Genomic DNA, 17,867 nt, shown 5'->3' on the forward strand with positions numbered 1-17,867 from the left:
CAACCATGTTAAATTTTTTGTTCAAATATAAAAAAAAGAGGCTTGAGGCATATTTTTTGAAGAAATTATCAACAATGTGATGCCTTAGTTATGTATTTTTCCACTCATAAAACAGATAATCACAGCACACATGATATGAGTATTTCAACTATGAAAAAATAATAATTATATGATTAAGCCTTGTTAATTATATACATCAATTGAAGAGATGGATACTGAGACCCTCCATCTGTAGATGAAAAGTATTATTCCTTAGCAGAGCAGTTTTAGTTTTCCAACATGCAGGAGTCGAATCAGGATAGATTCACTTCAATTTCAAATGCCGTGGACACTGCACAGTCCTTTAGTAGATAAAGAAAGACACTATGACTTTCATTACAACACATGAAAGTCATAATGCTTTGATTTATCCAGCATCAAAGCATTATGTGGTGTTTAATAAAAAAAGAAGAAGATGAGGCCATTTTAGAAAACTGGAAATTTTCATGATCACAGAATCATTAGCCAGTGAAACTAGTTGTTTAACAGGCAAACACATTTGCGTTGGAATTGGCTGTGAATAGAGCTACTGATGTGAGCTTAGTTTGGTTCAACCAAATTACAGATCACATTAAAAAGTGTTATGAAATTATCATGAAGTTGTTAAATACAAGGCAGAGGTTGTGTCCTTGAGCTTGATGATTTGAGGAGATATGCTTTCTATTTTTCGAATAAATATATGGGTAATAAAAATGTAAGAAAAAAAAAACAAGCCCATGTTGACCTTGTTCGTCTCCAGGCTCTTGTTCGCAAGCCCAACGTCGAATAGCCTTCAATTCACTACCCCAAGTTGTATTCCTCTCCATAATCTTAACCCCAATGCCGGAACTAACTATGGTTTCATTCGATCTCACGTAGGTGCGGCTTCCTTTGATCTCACGTGGGCAAACTGCACACCAAACCATGTCTTCTCCTGCAAACGAAACCAAATCTCACGCCTTGCTTGCGATATCTGAAGTCACACTTGGTCGGAACTTCCAAGCCGTGCCTCTTGAATGTTTGCTCTCTCGCCTCTGCACCTATAGCCATCACTCGTCCACATAACAGCTTGTGAACGCCTCCTTCACGTGAACGAACGAGCCCCTCATCCCAACATATTGCATTTACATGTGTTGCCTCTACTTCAGTCATATGAGTTTCATGAGTGTGATCTCTTTTTATCGTCATATTTTTGTTTATATAATTAATTAAAGTGACAAATTAATTCTTTGGGGTCCCTTTAAGCCTCCCAATGTCCCCTCCTTGAAAAGGGAGGTAGGGAGGGCACTTGCCATTTCAAACTCGTCCAATCGAAAAAATAATCAACGGCTGAGGGCTTCTAGACATTATTTTGTTTCAGAATAAGCCTTCCAGTATTCCATTGCATGTGACCTGTTAATTTAAATTAAAACGCACATTTTGTTCCCCTTGAAAATCCAACAACCTTCCAACGCCCCCTCCCTGCTAGTGGAGGTTAGGGATGACACTTGATCTTTCCAGTCTGCCCAACCGAAAAGATAATCTACGATCGAGGGCTTTAGAACTTTTTTTTTGTCCCTGAATTGGGCTGCAAGTCTCCGATCTACTCAGCCAGATTAGATCAATGGCCAAGGGCTTTGGGGTACCTTATCAACCCCAGGACTTCCTTCATGTCTTCTCCTTTTGTGATATCTATTTGAAAATTCTATCTTTTTTTGTATTATATCAAAATTCTATATTTTTTTGTATTATATATATATACATACATAAAGGGAGGGGTAGACGGAAGGCGGCTAGGGCATGGGTCGGGTTTGCAAGTCGTTCGCGGTTTAGGCACGACAGCAAGAGATAGAAGCGGGCCGGCAGCGAAGCGCAGGATTTGACCAATGAGATGTAGGCTGCTGGAGTGGGCCAGCGAGTGGGTACGAAAGTTGGCTTTGATGTCGGCTGCAGAGGATGCGATTAGAGCAGGATCAAGGGTCGGCTAAGGCAGTCAGATCAGATGTCGAGCGAGGGCACAATGGTAGAGTCATGTGAGTCGACCGACGACACAGGTTCGACAATTGGTGAGTTCATTAGTCAAAAAGCCTTGGACAATCGCACGAGGCAGGGAGATGTCGAATCGTCCAATTCCTATGCTAAGTATGTGTCGAATGCCTCTTTTTACTGTATGAGGAAGTTTTTTGTGTGTTGTTGAGGAGATTATGGGGAGTAGTTGCGTTTGATCGTGGGGTTGACAGTTGGGTCCGAATGGTGGTTGTAGGTCAACAAGAATTTGATTTTAATATTGTTCTTAAGCCAATTTCACCTTATTTTTTGAAATATTCAAGAACAACAGCTCGCAGTGATGTCATTTTAGTATACAAAAAGAGAAAAAAAAAAGCTACATAATGTACTAAATAGTATAAGAAAAATCAAATTTTCCATAGATATATGGAAGTAAAAAAAAATTAATGAATTTATTATTTGGTTATGACAACATATTATATAGACTATAATTGGAAGTTGTAAAAGGGTGTGGTAAGTTTCCATCACTTATCTCCACCTCACAAAGCTTCAGAGATTGTTGACACACTATATGAGTGGGGTTTATAGAATAAAGTGTTCACAATGTCAGTTAATAATGTTTCTAATAATGATCGGGTCATTAAATTACTTAAGGATAACTTTTATGTACTGTTGACATCATTTTTTTTATGAGGTCACATGGACCCATCTAGAGCCCTACCTTGTTGATCTGATGATTGATATTCATCCAGGTGTCAACCATCTAAAGCTTTAGTTCAATCAAAACCCACACCTAAATTTAGTTGAAAATCCTAATTGTAATTCAACCCTCAATCCAGACCTCAAATCAATCCATTTTTCAACTCTAACTTTAACATTTGATTCAACTTTCAATCTAGTTTCAACCCTATCCTAATTATTAACAATTATTCAAATGATTTTGAATAATTTGTATAATTCAAATTCAAACATTTAAATCCAAAATCTTGCTCAAAACCCAAGATCCAAACTAAAATCTAAGCCTAAAGTCCTAGGTCCTAAAAGACCTTTTTAAATAAATTTTCAAATATTTCAAACCCCAATCAAATGACCTTCGAACCATGATATATCAATTGAATATTGATTAGTCATATATCTAGGATATACCCTCCAAATTTGAACTCATTATGATACCTCTAACACCAATTATTGAATCCATTTCCAAAGGTTGTAAAACTTTAAAATATTTAAGGCATATGCCACTAAGTGGCACTAGACCTGTCATCTAGTGGAATTTGATCTTAGAGCCTTCTCCAAAGCCTCTAACCACATCCAAACTCTTGATTATGGTATTTTGAGCAGTAAACTGCATTTTGGTAGACCCACTTTGACCCTTAGTTGATTAGGGGTTAAAATGATCAAAATGCCACTTACGGGTAATTTTGGAGTTTTTTATAAACTTCAACATGGCCTATTCAAATCAAAATCTGGAACATCTTCCAATGCATCCTAAACACTATTAAGAGTGCATATGACTCAAACTCGTACCCTTAGTCAACCTGGTTGACCAAGTCAACCAAGGTTGACCTAAATATCCCTTAAGGGCCCAATATGCCATTTCCATTGAAATGACCAATCCAGACCATACGACCACCTCCACTGGTCTACAAATGTCAAACTAAATCCATTGAACCCAAACCCTGGTCCTGGATCAACCTCGTTGACCAAATAGTCTCTTAAGGCTTTAAATGAGTCATTTCAACCCATTTAACCTATCCAACCCATTTGGCCAAATCAACTTCCTCAAGATTTCAAATATATTCTAAAGGATGATTCAAACATAATCAAACTCACTACAAGTCAAATCAAACTTACTTTGACCAAGTCAACACATGAAGACTTGGTCAAAGTCACTTAAGCTCTCATATTCCTATTTCAAATCCTAACTCTTAACATTCAAACCATTTCCAACTTATTCTAACTAGCTCAAGGCCTCCCTCCATGCCCCCTAACAAGTCAAATTATCAAACAAGCCCTTATGTAAGCTTAAGTGGACATGCCACCATGGCAATCCAAATCCACCTAATAATTCCATGCCTCCATGCATTTGGATAGCTATGAGTACTTGGCAGCAACCCAAAGCCTCTCTCCCTCAATTAATGATTGCAATCATTAGGATGAAGGGATAATATCACACTTAACTCAAAGTTTTGGATCTACTTCATCTCATTCAAACTTCTCATCCATCAACTCAAAAATTCCTTCCAACTGATTATCAAACTTCTCCAGCTATTCTAAGGCTTTTCCAAGCTTTTCCCTACCACTTCCAAGCCTCCAAACCATATTTTGGTGAAGAGAGAGAGACATCTAGAGAGGATAAGGAAATCCAAAGATATCTTTCAATCCAACTAGAACTAGCTCTCGAGGCCTTCTAAGAAGTTGATGAGGATGTCTCCAGCTTTTCAATAAGCTCAAGATCATAAAAATCCGTCATCAAGTTAGAAAGTTATCTTGATTTTAAGTTATATGATCAAACTTTGATTTCTCCCAAATCCCAATACATGGAGCTTTAAAACTCCATAGATTGATTTATTAGGGTATCTAAATCACTACATTTCAAATTTCATCAAATTTGGACAGTCGGGTCGAATGCTATGAGCATTTGAAGTTTCAGTTTAAAAATGAACCGAAAAATTTGGGTCAATCTGAGCCGTCCGTTCATTTGAATTTGGCCGATCGGACAGCCTTCCTAGGGATTCGAACTCTGGTTCTTCAGTGTGAAGGTGTAGCGATGTGGCCAAATCTAGTCGTTAATCCAATCCGCATTGAATCGGACGACCCAGGATGTCTGCTAACGTGGATAAGAGGCACCTCCAATGTCCACCATGTGTCCCGTACGAGGAAAGCTGCCATTTTTCTCTCTCCAATGATTGGCTGTTGATTTTTTTTAATTAAAATTGATTTCAAAAATTAATTTAAATGCTCTAAAGTTCAAAAAATCCAATTTTAGTCCAAATTTGATGTTCTTAGGCACGTTGGAACCGTCTCAAACCCAAGTTTATTTTAAAATGTAGTTTGGTTGATTTTTTTAATCATTGTATAAAGAGTTATGTATCTTTTAATGAGAAAATAAAATTATTTGATAACTCTCAATCTAGTGATCTGATTTAGCTCAATATTGAACATAATAAATTAAGGTGTGATACCCACATGGCATAAATTTTTCAGCTCTATTTGAGGGCTGGATTCGGGTGAATTGAATTTTCAAAGTTTTGGGTTAGAATTCGTCCCAAAACTTTGAAAATTTATAACTCACACACCACTTAGAATTATGCTTGATTTTTTTTGTGGTATTTCTAAATTAGTGCGAGGGTTAGATGACCAGAAATTGAAACCTAATTGAACACTAGTTACACCTAAAAAAAATAATTAATTACAAAATCTAATCAACTTAGAAAAATTTTAGGAAATTTTACACATACCCAATATGGGTGAAACTTAATTAACCAAACTTTAAAAAATCATAAATAATTCTTAAAATATCCAAATTGAACAAACGTAATATCATTCAAATCCATTTGAAGTTTAGTATTTTTAAAAAATGACAAACCAATAGAAATAGGTCAAAGTCAAAAAATCAACTCCCTAGTCAACTATAATTCAAAATATGGTCAAAATTTTAAAAATTTATAACTAATTTCTGAAAATTTTAAAATAAGCAAATTCATAGGCATTGGATTCCACTTGAAATAATTTAAAATAAAAAAAGTCAAATTTTGGTCAACCTTAAGACAAATTTCAATTCAAGCTTTAAAAAATCATAATTTAATATAAAAATTCAAATTGAGTAAACTCAAAGGATTTGGACTTCATGCAAGGTCTAATATTTATTAAAAATATCAAACCATCAAAAATCAATCAAAATAAAAAAGTCAATCTTTTAGTCAACTTTAGTTCAAATTTTCACTCAAACTTAAAAAATTTATAACTAAATTTAAAAAAAAAAATTCAATTCCAACAAACTTGTAGTCTAATTACTCATCTTAAGATCCAGAAAAATATTAAAACTCAAGAAATCAGGCTTAATAAAAAAGTCAAAATTTGACCCCTTTAATTAATGTATTTTAATAATTCAAATCATTCTAGAAAATTATTATTTAAATTAAAAATCTAGAAAACTTTTTTTTTTTTGTAAAGGGGTCAACATTAAAACCAATATCCAATCATTTTAATTAAAATTTATCTATTTTTAATCATTCAAGCTACTTAATTCATATCAGTCACTACTGGGTAACCCGAGCCTACGAAGTTATTGACTTAGCCTCAAGGAAGGTAAAATAAATTTCATTGCCCTAGTTTAACAAAGATAGTAATTACTTAACACTTAAATACATTTAAAAAATAATTCCAAAATATTAACACTTAAACTTAATCAAAATTCATTTAAATCTTTCAACTAACTAGAACAGCAAACAACTTTAACTAACCACCCTATATAAGATATATCCAAATCATATAGCCTACTTCACATACTTTAGATGATTTACTAAGCTAACTAACTCTAGTCTCAGGCTAGGCCAATGTTTTACTTTTTCAGTATTATGTGATGAGCTTTTCAAGTTTTCATTGCATATTATTTAAAAATTAATTGATTGATATGATTGTTTATTTAATTTTTATAATTTGTGAACTATTTTTGATGGGCGCTCAATTACCCTTAAGTTAGGGGTGATTTAAATGTTGACATAATCTTATGCAAGTAGTCATGCTCATACAAGATATTAAAATTAAATGGGGAAAAATTAAATTTAAATTAATCAAGTTTCTATAAGTGCTTTGCTACACTAAGTCCCCCCTTTAAATCAAAGGAGTATGGCCAAGTGTGGTTGGTTTAAGTACTTTTAATTTTAATATATAACTGATTAAGATGTTATTTCAAATTATAATTGCTTAGAATAACTCTACAGGATGTTTGAGTCTATAATTTTTTTATTTTCAAATATAATTTGATTTTAGTCAAGAGTATACTTAAAGTGATTTGAGATGGAATAAAAATCCAATTTGAAATTCAAAGAGGAAAGAACATCCCTCATGGGAGAGTTCTTATCCATTTGGAGATTAAAATTTATATAATTTTCAATATCCAAAGAGAAAAGAAAACACTCCTTTCGGGTGGATTTTTTTTCCATTTAGATATCCAAACTTGATGGATCCAAGGAGTATGCAGAAGGATGAAGAATTGAAGATCGAGAATTCTCCCCTTCTCAAAGTCACTTGAATTTTAGGAGTAGAATCCTTGCTATTATTAGTGGTATCTAGCCACTTTACTTTTCCTACAGACCCTGGGTTGTTATATTAAGTGACACTGATTTGATTGATTTATTTATTCTGCTCACGATCATGATTTCTTACTTTTGTTTTAGGTTTTTTAGCGCTTACATATCGTATTTTGATTTAGCCTGGAATCCAATCAGAGACTCGTAAACGATAAAATATTTTTAACTTGAATTAAATTTAAAATATTTAAATCACCATAGAAACTCTAACGATTTTAAGAAAAAAGCTCAGATCGCCGAGGGTCGCATGCATCATATTATATATTCTCTTCCTAGTTATGCACCTCATAGTATGCGGGTTCTGGCAGGTCACCTGATCTATTAGGGTGTAGTCTTATCAAGGAGAAGTGCAATCTCTAGGATAAAATATATGTTTAAGGCTTTTTAAAAACAGCTTCATATTTGATTTAAGTATTTATTGAGTCGACTTGCATACATTGCATTAGAAACAAATTTAAAAGTGTATAAAAATATAAATGTTCTTTATTTCAAGCTTCATTTCACCCTACATAAGTTAAGGGACCAATTAGAATCTGTTTTAGATGTCGGCCTCATTTTCTCAAACTTAATTAAACAACGTTCATACCACTCTTTTATAAATGACCAGACTCGTGATTTTAAAACGTCTAGATGGTTAGCTGGCTCCCCAATATAGGTCGGGATAAGCCCAAATTTGCACTGTATTAGTTAGGTTTAGGCTACTGATTTTTAATGCCCAATTTAGATTTGGGTTCTAAGGTAGGTTTAGACTATAAGATCTCAACCCTCTGGAAATTGAATCACAACCTTCTAATAAAATTGATAACTCAAATTAATTCTCATTCAATTCAAAATTTTAAGCCCAACACTTAGGATAGTTTGGGATGTTTCTAAATTGTTTCAAAATCTCAAACACCTCATACTTTTCTTCCTTTGACCTCCAAACATAAGTGTTCAATCTTAATCTAATCCCAATTTAAATTCAAGCCTCTCTCCTTTGAGTTCAATTTTTAAAAATTCAAAATAAAATTTCTACCCTTATTTTAAGCGAGAGTATTCATAGGTAATTCGACTTTCCTATGATGTAATTAATTACGAAGGCTTGCGCTTATAGTAGATTTAGAAATTCAGATAAAATAGGATGTGTCTAGGCATGTAAAATTATTTACTGGTTTGAAAAAAAAATTATAATTACTCTCAATTATGTGTTATTGGATGTGGGAGAATGTATTAGTTTGACTTGTTTCTTTAGTAACTTAAGCCATTGTTCATTTTTCATATGCGTACTTTATACTTGATTTATAGATGCATTATTCGGGTTTTATCATGTACACTGTGGCTTTATTTTTTATTTTTTATTTCGGTGCAAGTCATAATTGTTGCTTCATTTAAATTCATTCAATTTTTTTTGGTAAAATTTCAGTTTTTATGACCTTTAAATTATTACTTGAAGTGAATTGTTTGCGTTTTATAAATTTGCATCAAAATAGACTTAGATTTGCCTAACGTAAGAGTTGGATTGGAATTTTGTATATCATATTAGGGGTGTAAACGAGTCGAGTAGTGGCCATATCATGCTCGGCTTGTCGGTCAGAATAATGGCTCGAACTCGAGTTTGAGTCGAGCTCAAAAGGCGAGCTTGAGCTTGACTCATCGCACCGCAGGTCGGCTTGTCGAGCAGTTCAATTCTACAGGCAAGCCTGCATCTACCATTCCGCGATTCCTGCCCAGCCGTTCAAAATTCCAGCGAGCTGCGTTACGCCGTTTCATCTTTCGAAATTCCCGCCCGTGAATTGGAATTCTTGCCCGTTTTCATCTTTGGTTCGCGTCCTGCCAGCCGCCAACTATATATTAGTTAATATATAAATATTTTTATTAGATAATTAATTAATGTGAGCTCACAAGTTGAGCCGCATCAAGCTTGAATTTGAGCTCATTTAATAAACGAGCTAGAGTTTGAGCTTGAGCTCTAGCTCGTGGCTCGATAAGCTTGTCTCGTGAGCTTTTTAACTAGTCAAGTTCGGGCTGGCTCGACTCACTTACACTCCTATCTTAGATTAGCATAACGAGAACTCTAGACCCAAGAATTTTTGCATTGCATTTGGTATCAGTCCTTATGGTTGCATCAACAAGTTGATTAGAAGTTGGACATAATAAATGACCCAATAAAAATAAAATAAGAAATGATGCAATTTAAACAAACTCAACTAGGCTATTGTTCCATGAGACAACAATGAGACTATTAGGTTCAAAATTGTGACGTTTTTTTATTTTGAAAGCTTGCAAGCTGAAAAAAAAAGTTTATAAAAATACTTTTTGTGCTTCCCCCTATTAATAATTAATAAAGATATTAAATTATGCTAATTATAATTTATTTGAATTCAATAAAAAATTTAATTTGCTATAATTGATACTATTTTTATTTAATTTATCTAAATAGAAATGATGAGTTAATTAACTTAATAAATTATTAATTAATAAATAATACATTTGTTGATTAGATTTTGTATGATTTAAATAGTCTATTTCGGGGATTTGAAGTTTTACAACTATTCCGCAACTACTTTCTTACAAATTTAGATAATTTGAAAAAAGTATTAATATTAATTAAATTGAAGATTATTTAAAATGAGTAAACTAATCTTAAATCTATGTTATTGTTATATTTTTATCGAAACTTCATTATATTTTATTTGAACTTCTGTTGTTGTACTTAATTATACAAGAAATGCATGTCAAAATTTTTAACCGCTTAAAATCCTGAACTAAATAGCCAAACAGTTACACGGGATTTAACAGAATTTATCATGAACTATTAATATTAATTAAATAGAAGATTATTTAAAATGATTAAAATAATCTTAAATTTATGTTATTGTTATATTTTTTATCGAAACTTTATTGTATTTTATTTGAACTTATATTGTTGTACTTTAATTATCCAAGAAATGCATGTCAAATCTTTTAAACGCTTAAAATTTTGAATTAAATAGCCAAACAGTCACACATGATTTAATAGGTATTATCATAAATGTTATCAAATAGTTTTCAGGATTAATCCCCCCCCCCCCCCGGATTTCATAAATATGGATTTAGAAGATTTACGAAAACCTACTTAAATGAAATCCTGGGTGTTACTAAACAACCCTGAGGTCAATGAGGAGGATGATCACCAACGATGGAGGACGATCATTGGCAAAGAAGAGGAGGATAGTTGAATTAGCTGCAGTTCAAAGGGGAATAGTGCTTGTTGACTGAAAATCGACTGTATAATATCGTAGGCGCGGCGATGACGATGACTGTCCTTATTCTCCATTTTCCTTACAACATGAATTTTTTTTTTCATTTTCTTTATCAAAATATGAGATATTATTTAATTAGCTTGATAAATTACTAATTAATTGTTGGCTTAATTATTTAGTAAAATTAATTATAATTTAATGATTTTAATAAAGGTTGATCTAAGAAAGTAAATATATTAAGATGTCTCAACCATATAAATCTTTAAATTCTATCATAAGTAACCAAACAATTTAAATGAGCTTAATTTGATTATGCACCTATCATACTAAACATTTTTCAAAATTTATCCCACAGGAATTATTAAATCTAGATTTAGAGCATTTACCAAATCCAATGAGTTTGACACTCAATTTTTGTATCATTAATGCACTAAATCATCAAATGAATACTATATGATAAAGAAAATTAAGACAAATTAATCGATGGAGTGTTCTAAATTTTCTGTTGAAATAATCATAAAGCTCAAATCCAAAAATGTATAAGCAAGCACAAATTCTACACATTCAAGGTGATTGAGATAAGGCCCTCGAAAGGATTATAGAAGAGAGAGAATACAAAGTTTTGTTTGTATGCACCTAACTTGTACACATTTTGGGAGGTTGAGATAAGGCCTCAAGAAGGATTCTAAAAGAGCGAAAATAAAGAGTTCTTCGTGTAACCACCTAATGCTTATTATTGATAGCAATACCAACATTTGTTGTCAGCACAAATGTCAATGTTTGTCATCGACATCATTATTAATACCAACCTTTAACGCTCATCATCAACATCAATGCTTTTGCTTGCCCTCGGCACCAACATCAACATTTGTCATCGCCAACAAGTTAGGGATTTGCCATCAACACTAAGTTAGGGATTTGCCATCAACACTAATGTTGAAGCTTATCATATTTATCAAGGTCAATGCTCATATTTGTTTATTATTGGTCTCCCTTTTTATAAGGAAAGCAATCAAGCAAACAATCAATGATTACTTGATGATATATTTAATACCCCACTCCTACTTTAACCATTAAAACAAACATCATAGTGCATATTGTATAAAAGTTATATTCAATTGTGAGGTTGACATTCTTTGCAAGAATATAAAACTTGAAATCTTGAGGCTTATATAGAATATTGTTGTGTCGGAAAATTCACGATGATAAAGGTCTAGAGAGTTTAACATCTTAGATTTGTTCAAATATCTAGTATGCACATACAAAAAAGGGTGTAAGAATTGTAATAGAGACAAGTGTTTTGCATGAAAATCCTTGGAAAGGGAGAAGCCAGTGGGCTTAGCATAGTTAACATGATTCCACTATTGATTTTCACCGATTACAAATGATGCCCTTCCTCGAGGGAAGGAATTGATGCTAAAGATATAACTTAGAAGAGGAGATCAAAGACTAAAAAGCCCAACAAAAAGTTTTGTGTTGAAGTTGGAAGTTAAAGTAAATGTTGATTGCATGCACTAATTGTATAAGTGACAGCTGGTGTTTACAGTGATTATCAGATGGTACGTTTGCGTACTATAGTTGAGCATCAATTGTAGGAGGGTCATAGTCGAGGGACGATGGTTGGAAGGGCCTTAGTCGGGTGATAATTATCGGAGGGCCATAGTGACAATAGATGTGGTCGAATAACCATTGTCAAGAGACAACGGTTTAGCAGTGGTCCTCCACGGTTCCTAAATCCTTAAATCTCTCTTTAATCTTATCTCTAGATTTCATGTTCCAGCTCTACTCGTGCACAAAGTGAATGCCTATTTATATATTTTTAATAGTGATGTGTTTGTAAATATGGAGCAAATCCAAAACACTCCATAAGACAAACTATATATATTCCTTTGATCATAAAGCATTTGTTGAGCATTTAAGTGTCATATTGTTGTCGAAATTGAGCAATCTTGAGCTTGTTAGATTCAAAATTTCAATAATAAAAAAAAAAAACGTTTTCATCACAGTGAGATATCTATTAAAAAAATAGTCATCTGTTTTTTCTGAAAAAAAAAAAAAAAAAACATTATAGATACCCAATAATTGTCAAAATTCTGCTTTTTCTCACAACAAGTCTAACAATATATGTAGGATCATCAAAGGCATAAAAGAACAATCCACCACAATCATAGTTGCATACAGCAGAAAAAAGCCATGTTTGATTTTTGTGATCAACTCGCTTGTTTGATTCTTCTTTGATGAACATCCCAATTGTATACCCGAGCAGTTGTAACCTACATAAATAAAGCATACATTAGTTGGAAATGCAAAATATTTCTTTCTGCAGTGATGCCCACAACAAGCTCCCACCAACACAGGGACTTGAGGCCTTGATAAAATATATAAGCTATTTCTAAGACACAAATTAATGTCATCTCTCTCTCTCTCTCTCTCTCTCTCTCTCTCTCTCTCTAATTCCTCTCTCCTCTATATTACAAACTCATGATCTCCTTATCAGAATAGAGGCACGTTAACCACCGCTCCAATTAAGCCCTTAGAGCCTTTTATTGAGCTCTCTGTTTTAGGAGAAATTATTTCGTGTGTAGTCTGGACATGTAAGTGTACACATAACAACAACATAAAGCCTTTATCCCACTACGTGGGGTCGGCTACATGAACCCTTTTTCTCCATTGTGTCATGTTAAAATTCAAATTCTCGTTTAAATCTAATAAAGAAAAATCAATTCTAATATTTTCTAATCAAGTCTTTTTAGGTCTACCTCAATCTTTCTTAACATAAGTTCTACTCTCCTAACCGTGTCATCGGGAGGCTGTCATTTTATATGACCAAGTCATCTAAGGAGACTATCTAATCTTATCATCCACTGGAGCTACTCCAACCTTTTCATGTATATGCTCATTTCGTATCCTATCTCTTAGGATAAAGCCACTCATCCACCTGAGCCTCCTCATTTCTGCAAAACTTAACTTAGTATTATGCTTCTCATTTAATGGCCAACATTCAGCATCATAAAACATTGCAGGTCTCACAACCATCTTTTAGAATTTTCCCTTAAGTTTGAGGGGGGCTTTTCTATCACATAAATGTGAATGTACACTCAAATGTACAAATATTTGATACACACTGTATATACTCACATGTCCGGACTCCACACAGAATAATTTCTCATGTTTTAGAGTTTACCAAATGTTACATATTCTCCAGATACGCAGCTCTTTTGAATTTGAACCTTTTTTGCCCACAAAGATCATAGATGATACCTTCAGTTTTGAAAATTTTTATTCAGTTCACAAAATTGTCAAACTTTATATTTAGATACTGGTATGACTTGTACTGGGACCTGAGATTAAATGTTTAGTCACATTTATACTTACGGTACCTGAGTTACAGTTACTTGGTCCCTTAGGAACTGCAGATCAGCAATTAGGACCTCTAAACTGGCTTTGGCATTTTCCAGATTCTTCTTCAAGAGTTCATTAGCCTGCAAAAAGTCCAGTGGACTAGTATTAAACTCTAGAAAATTTATACATAAAGTACCAGAAATCATTCGAAATAGGAAGAAAACCTCTTCGCAAGAATATTCCAGCATGACATTTGCTCCCAACCAAAGGCAAACAGAGCCACTGTCCTCAATTCGAGCCCTGGAGTAGATCCCCTCCGAAACTTCAAAATCAGCTATCAATTTCTGCACACAAAATGTAAGGGAGATGAAACTTCGAATATAAATAAAGAGGCTTCAAATTGAATTTTAAATGAAAACAAGGAATACGTTTGCTACTAATACACAATAATAGAATCTAATTAAAAACAGATTTTCAGAACCCTCATTATTGAAAAATGATTATGTGAAAGAGATTATGGAGTGACATCTATTAAAGTCAAAATAGTAGAAAACAAACTTAAATGAATTAGTTATGTACAATGCTGAGAAATAATAGAAGAGGCACTTGTATTGGTAAATAAAATAAATGTGGAAAGATAAATAATAAAAAAGATAGATCTTAGGTAATATCCAGAGAGATGGTCAAAAAAACTTGTACATAAAAAATTTAACACCTCACACATCACTTGGCGAGAATGAATAGAAATAAGACAAATAAAGTTGATAGAAATTTTAATCACTTACAAGTAAGATTTTGGCTTATTCCAGTATAACTGTATAAGGAGATCACCCCTTGAAGTACTCGTCAATACCGATAAAGGACTTAAAGAAAATAGATGCAACAATCCACACAATAATTGAAAAAAAAAACTACAATTTTTGTTACAATACACAATGTTCAATCATTTTGATAAACTTCAAGGGTCCTATTTGTAATCACTAAGTACCAAAAATAAGAAAGGTTTCTGTTAGACCTGAACCGGTCCAGGATAGACCGGTTCATGTCTATGCCCAACAGTCCAAAGGGGGAGGCGGACAAGAGAGTGGGGCGGCAACATTGGTGGGCCCCATGGCCTAAATTAAATAAGGTTTGGGAGGAAAATTTTGAATGAGGGGCTGTTTAAGGATTAATTATTTTCCTTTTGAATTAATTATTCTTTCTTATTAGGGTTTGGGGTTATCTTGAATTTGAAATCAGATTTGGGATCTAGGGTTGTTTCTTTTGGGCTCTAGGGTTGGCTAGAAATTTGGAGAGCTGTTTCTTCCTCTCGAATTGAAGAAACTTATATCGTTTGCTATTTTCTTGCATCTACTAGTGGAATACATCGTTTTCTATCAGTTTTCTTCTATTTTTCCCAAGAAACCTGCTGTACCGTTGCTGCTTTTTGCTGCAAACAGCAGTTTTACTCGCTGTTTTCACCAACTGTGGTTAGGTTTGCTTGAACTCAAGTATTTCCCTTAGGATTTATTGCGAACTCAAGTATTTCCTAACAATTTCATAATCTACTTGGATCTAGTATAAAATTACAAGTTTTAATTCAATATACAGGAATTCCTGCAAATCTCATTTGCTAGCTATAGTGGACGTAAAATGGAAAATTATCATATTGCTACAGTCCAAGAACACAAGTTCAGTCGTAGAAAGTATGTATGGCGACTGTCCTCTAAGCTACAGTCTTGGGAAGAAAACCAACTAAAGCCATAGAGCCTCAAATAGAAATACTACAGATAGGTGCTACAGACTCAGGAATTCAATAGCACAGAAGCTTAAGGTCCAGTGACTCGCAGCAAGGGAAACTGGCAAAGCCGCATAAGGACAGAACTGGCGATTCCACATGAGGGAATTCAACAGCAAAGATAAATTTCTGAATTCCCAAAGAATTGATGGAATGAAGCAAAAGACCTACAATAGCAATTTGGAAACGATTGAATTAGGGAATCCAATTGTTGAATCAAAGTAACTTGCATCAGCAAACTAAACCTATAAAGATAATCAAAATACTAGAGAAGATAACCTGTTCTCGATAGGTCATTATCATTAATATATTGTACACGAAAATAAACTAAGAAATAACAGCTAAGTAGTAAAACAACATCAATACACGCTACTCCCGTCCCCAATGAATAAAAACTTCTCAATTTGTGCCCCTAACTATCGAAGATAAGGAAACCATGCCATGGATGAAAGAGTAAGTACCCAAAGATTCCACAGCCAATTTTTGATCAAACTCGACAAAAATTGTGGACAACGACATCACATCATGAAAATTACTCAATCCTTACTCGTTTCATAAAACTTATCACGTGTCCAGAATATTGCAAATAACAAAAAGTAACGCCAATATTGCCTGGGTCTCCACATAATAAAAATTCAGAATGCAAAAGAAGGAATCAATACACAAATAAATCACTTAAAATATATAAATTAACATGATCTTAACATTAATGTGATATTACTATTGTTTTAAAAAAGCAGGCTTGCCCAACTTTTCTGCCAGGGAAACAAAAGTCCTGCTTATCCTACAAATCCAACCTAGCCCCATAACCAGAGCAGGCCAAACACATCTACTCGCCTCTTTTAAAAAAAGAAGTGAAATCAAAACAAAGAAAAAAGATAAGAAAAAAGCATAATCTCTCTCCAATCATTCTTAAGCCCACAATCTCCCTTAGTTCACCCAGTCTCCTATTCATGCACACAGCCCCTCAAACCTTCACCCATAACACCTACTCGAGTCTAGTCAAAAGCCTTCACAACTCCTTCCCAAGACCACAACTCGTTCGTCTCCCATTCTCTCATTCTCGCACTCACCAAACATAGCTCTGAGCTTCACCCCTCGCCCCTCCCTCATTTTCTCTCTGTGCACGTACCCACTCCTGAAACCCTCAACAACAAGAAACGAAGAATTCAGTATAGGAGCTCCTTAGTAAGGCATCAACAGGACCCAAAAGAACAAAAAAAGAAGCCCATAACAGGATCTTAATAATAAAGGCATCAACGAGGCCAGTGGCATTTGAAGAAGAAGAGAGTTTGTAAGACATTTGGCTCTTAAGTTACACCCAAACAATCCCAAAATATGGGTTTAAGATAAAACGGGGATATATATAGAAGAGTTTAAAATATTTGAAGTTGCCATCTTTGTTGTTTGACATATTAAAAATAAATTTTAGCTCTAGTTGTGCCGCCAAAAAACCATTCATAGCCATCTTCTCCAACCGGCCTCACCCAAGCATAGTTCTTTGCTCACTAGTTGACATCCGCTAATTATTGGCAAATTTTCCATCTCAAAGTCGATCGCATGCAACGCTTCTTTATTCATGATTTTTTCTCCACACAACTAATGCCAATGATTGCCTCCTACTCGACTTGACATCAACCACCCTCCTGGCATAGCTTATTACCGTTGGCCTTCAACTACCCTAACCACCGACAACCCACACCAATCTGTCACTCCCTGCTTAGCTCCTCTTCCCATTCCAAACCAACACTTCCTCTACCAAATTTCATAACCTCATGATCTCACCATCGAGCTCACCAAACCACCCACCAATGGGCTCAACTTCTCAACTCGGACTCCAGTGATTTCATTCTTACAAATTGAATACCTACCATCACATTATTACTCTCACTTTCTATCTCTTCCTCTCTAAATCTCTCTCCTTTCTCTCCCTAAAAAAACAGTCTTCCACAAAATAAAAATCAGGAAAAATAAAACAAGGGTAAAAAAAAAAATTCCAAAAAAAAGTGTTTCGCCATGCCAATTTGTTCATCTTGTCATAAAAACTTTGCCAACATCATCTTATGCATGTAAGGTAAAAATACCACTAAAAAATTTTCACCAACATCACCATGCATATTTTTTAAAGCGTGGTGTGATGAAGCTTGGAACATGTTGTTAGACCGGTCCTCCCTAGACCGGTCCAGCCGGCCCAATCCAGCGGGCCGG

General features: G+C 34.1%; 1 protein-coding gene across 1 annotated transcript in view; it reads right to left on the bottom strand.

Moving 5' to 3' along the window:
- Positions 1-12,534: 12,534 nt before the first annotated feature.
- Positions 12,535-17,867, bottom strand: part of LOC110099477 (probable prefoldin subunit 3) — a 32,921-nt gene continuing 27,588 nt past the window's right edge. The window contains exons 4-6 of the mRNA XM_020826640.2: positions 14,107-14,226; positions 13,921-14,022; positions 12,535-12,813 (exon numbers count right to left, since the gene is read on the bottom strand). Coding sequence (XP_020682299.1) covers positions 12,751-12,813; positions 13,921-14,022; positions 14,107-14,226 — 285 coding nt within the window. The 3' untranslated portion in view covers positions 12,535-12,750. The remainder of the gene's footprint in view (positions 12,814-13,920; positions 14,023-14,106; positions 14,227-17,867) is intronic.

This window comes from Dendrobium catenatum, unplaced genomic scaffold (genome assembly GCF_001605985.2).
Source record: "Dendrobium catenatum unplaced genomic scaffold, ASM160598v2 fragScaff_scaffold_157, whole genome shotgun sequence".
NCBI lineage: Eukaryota > Viridiplantae > Streptophyta > Magnoliopsida > Asparagales > Orchidaceae > Dendrobium > Dendrobium catenatum.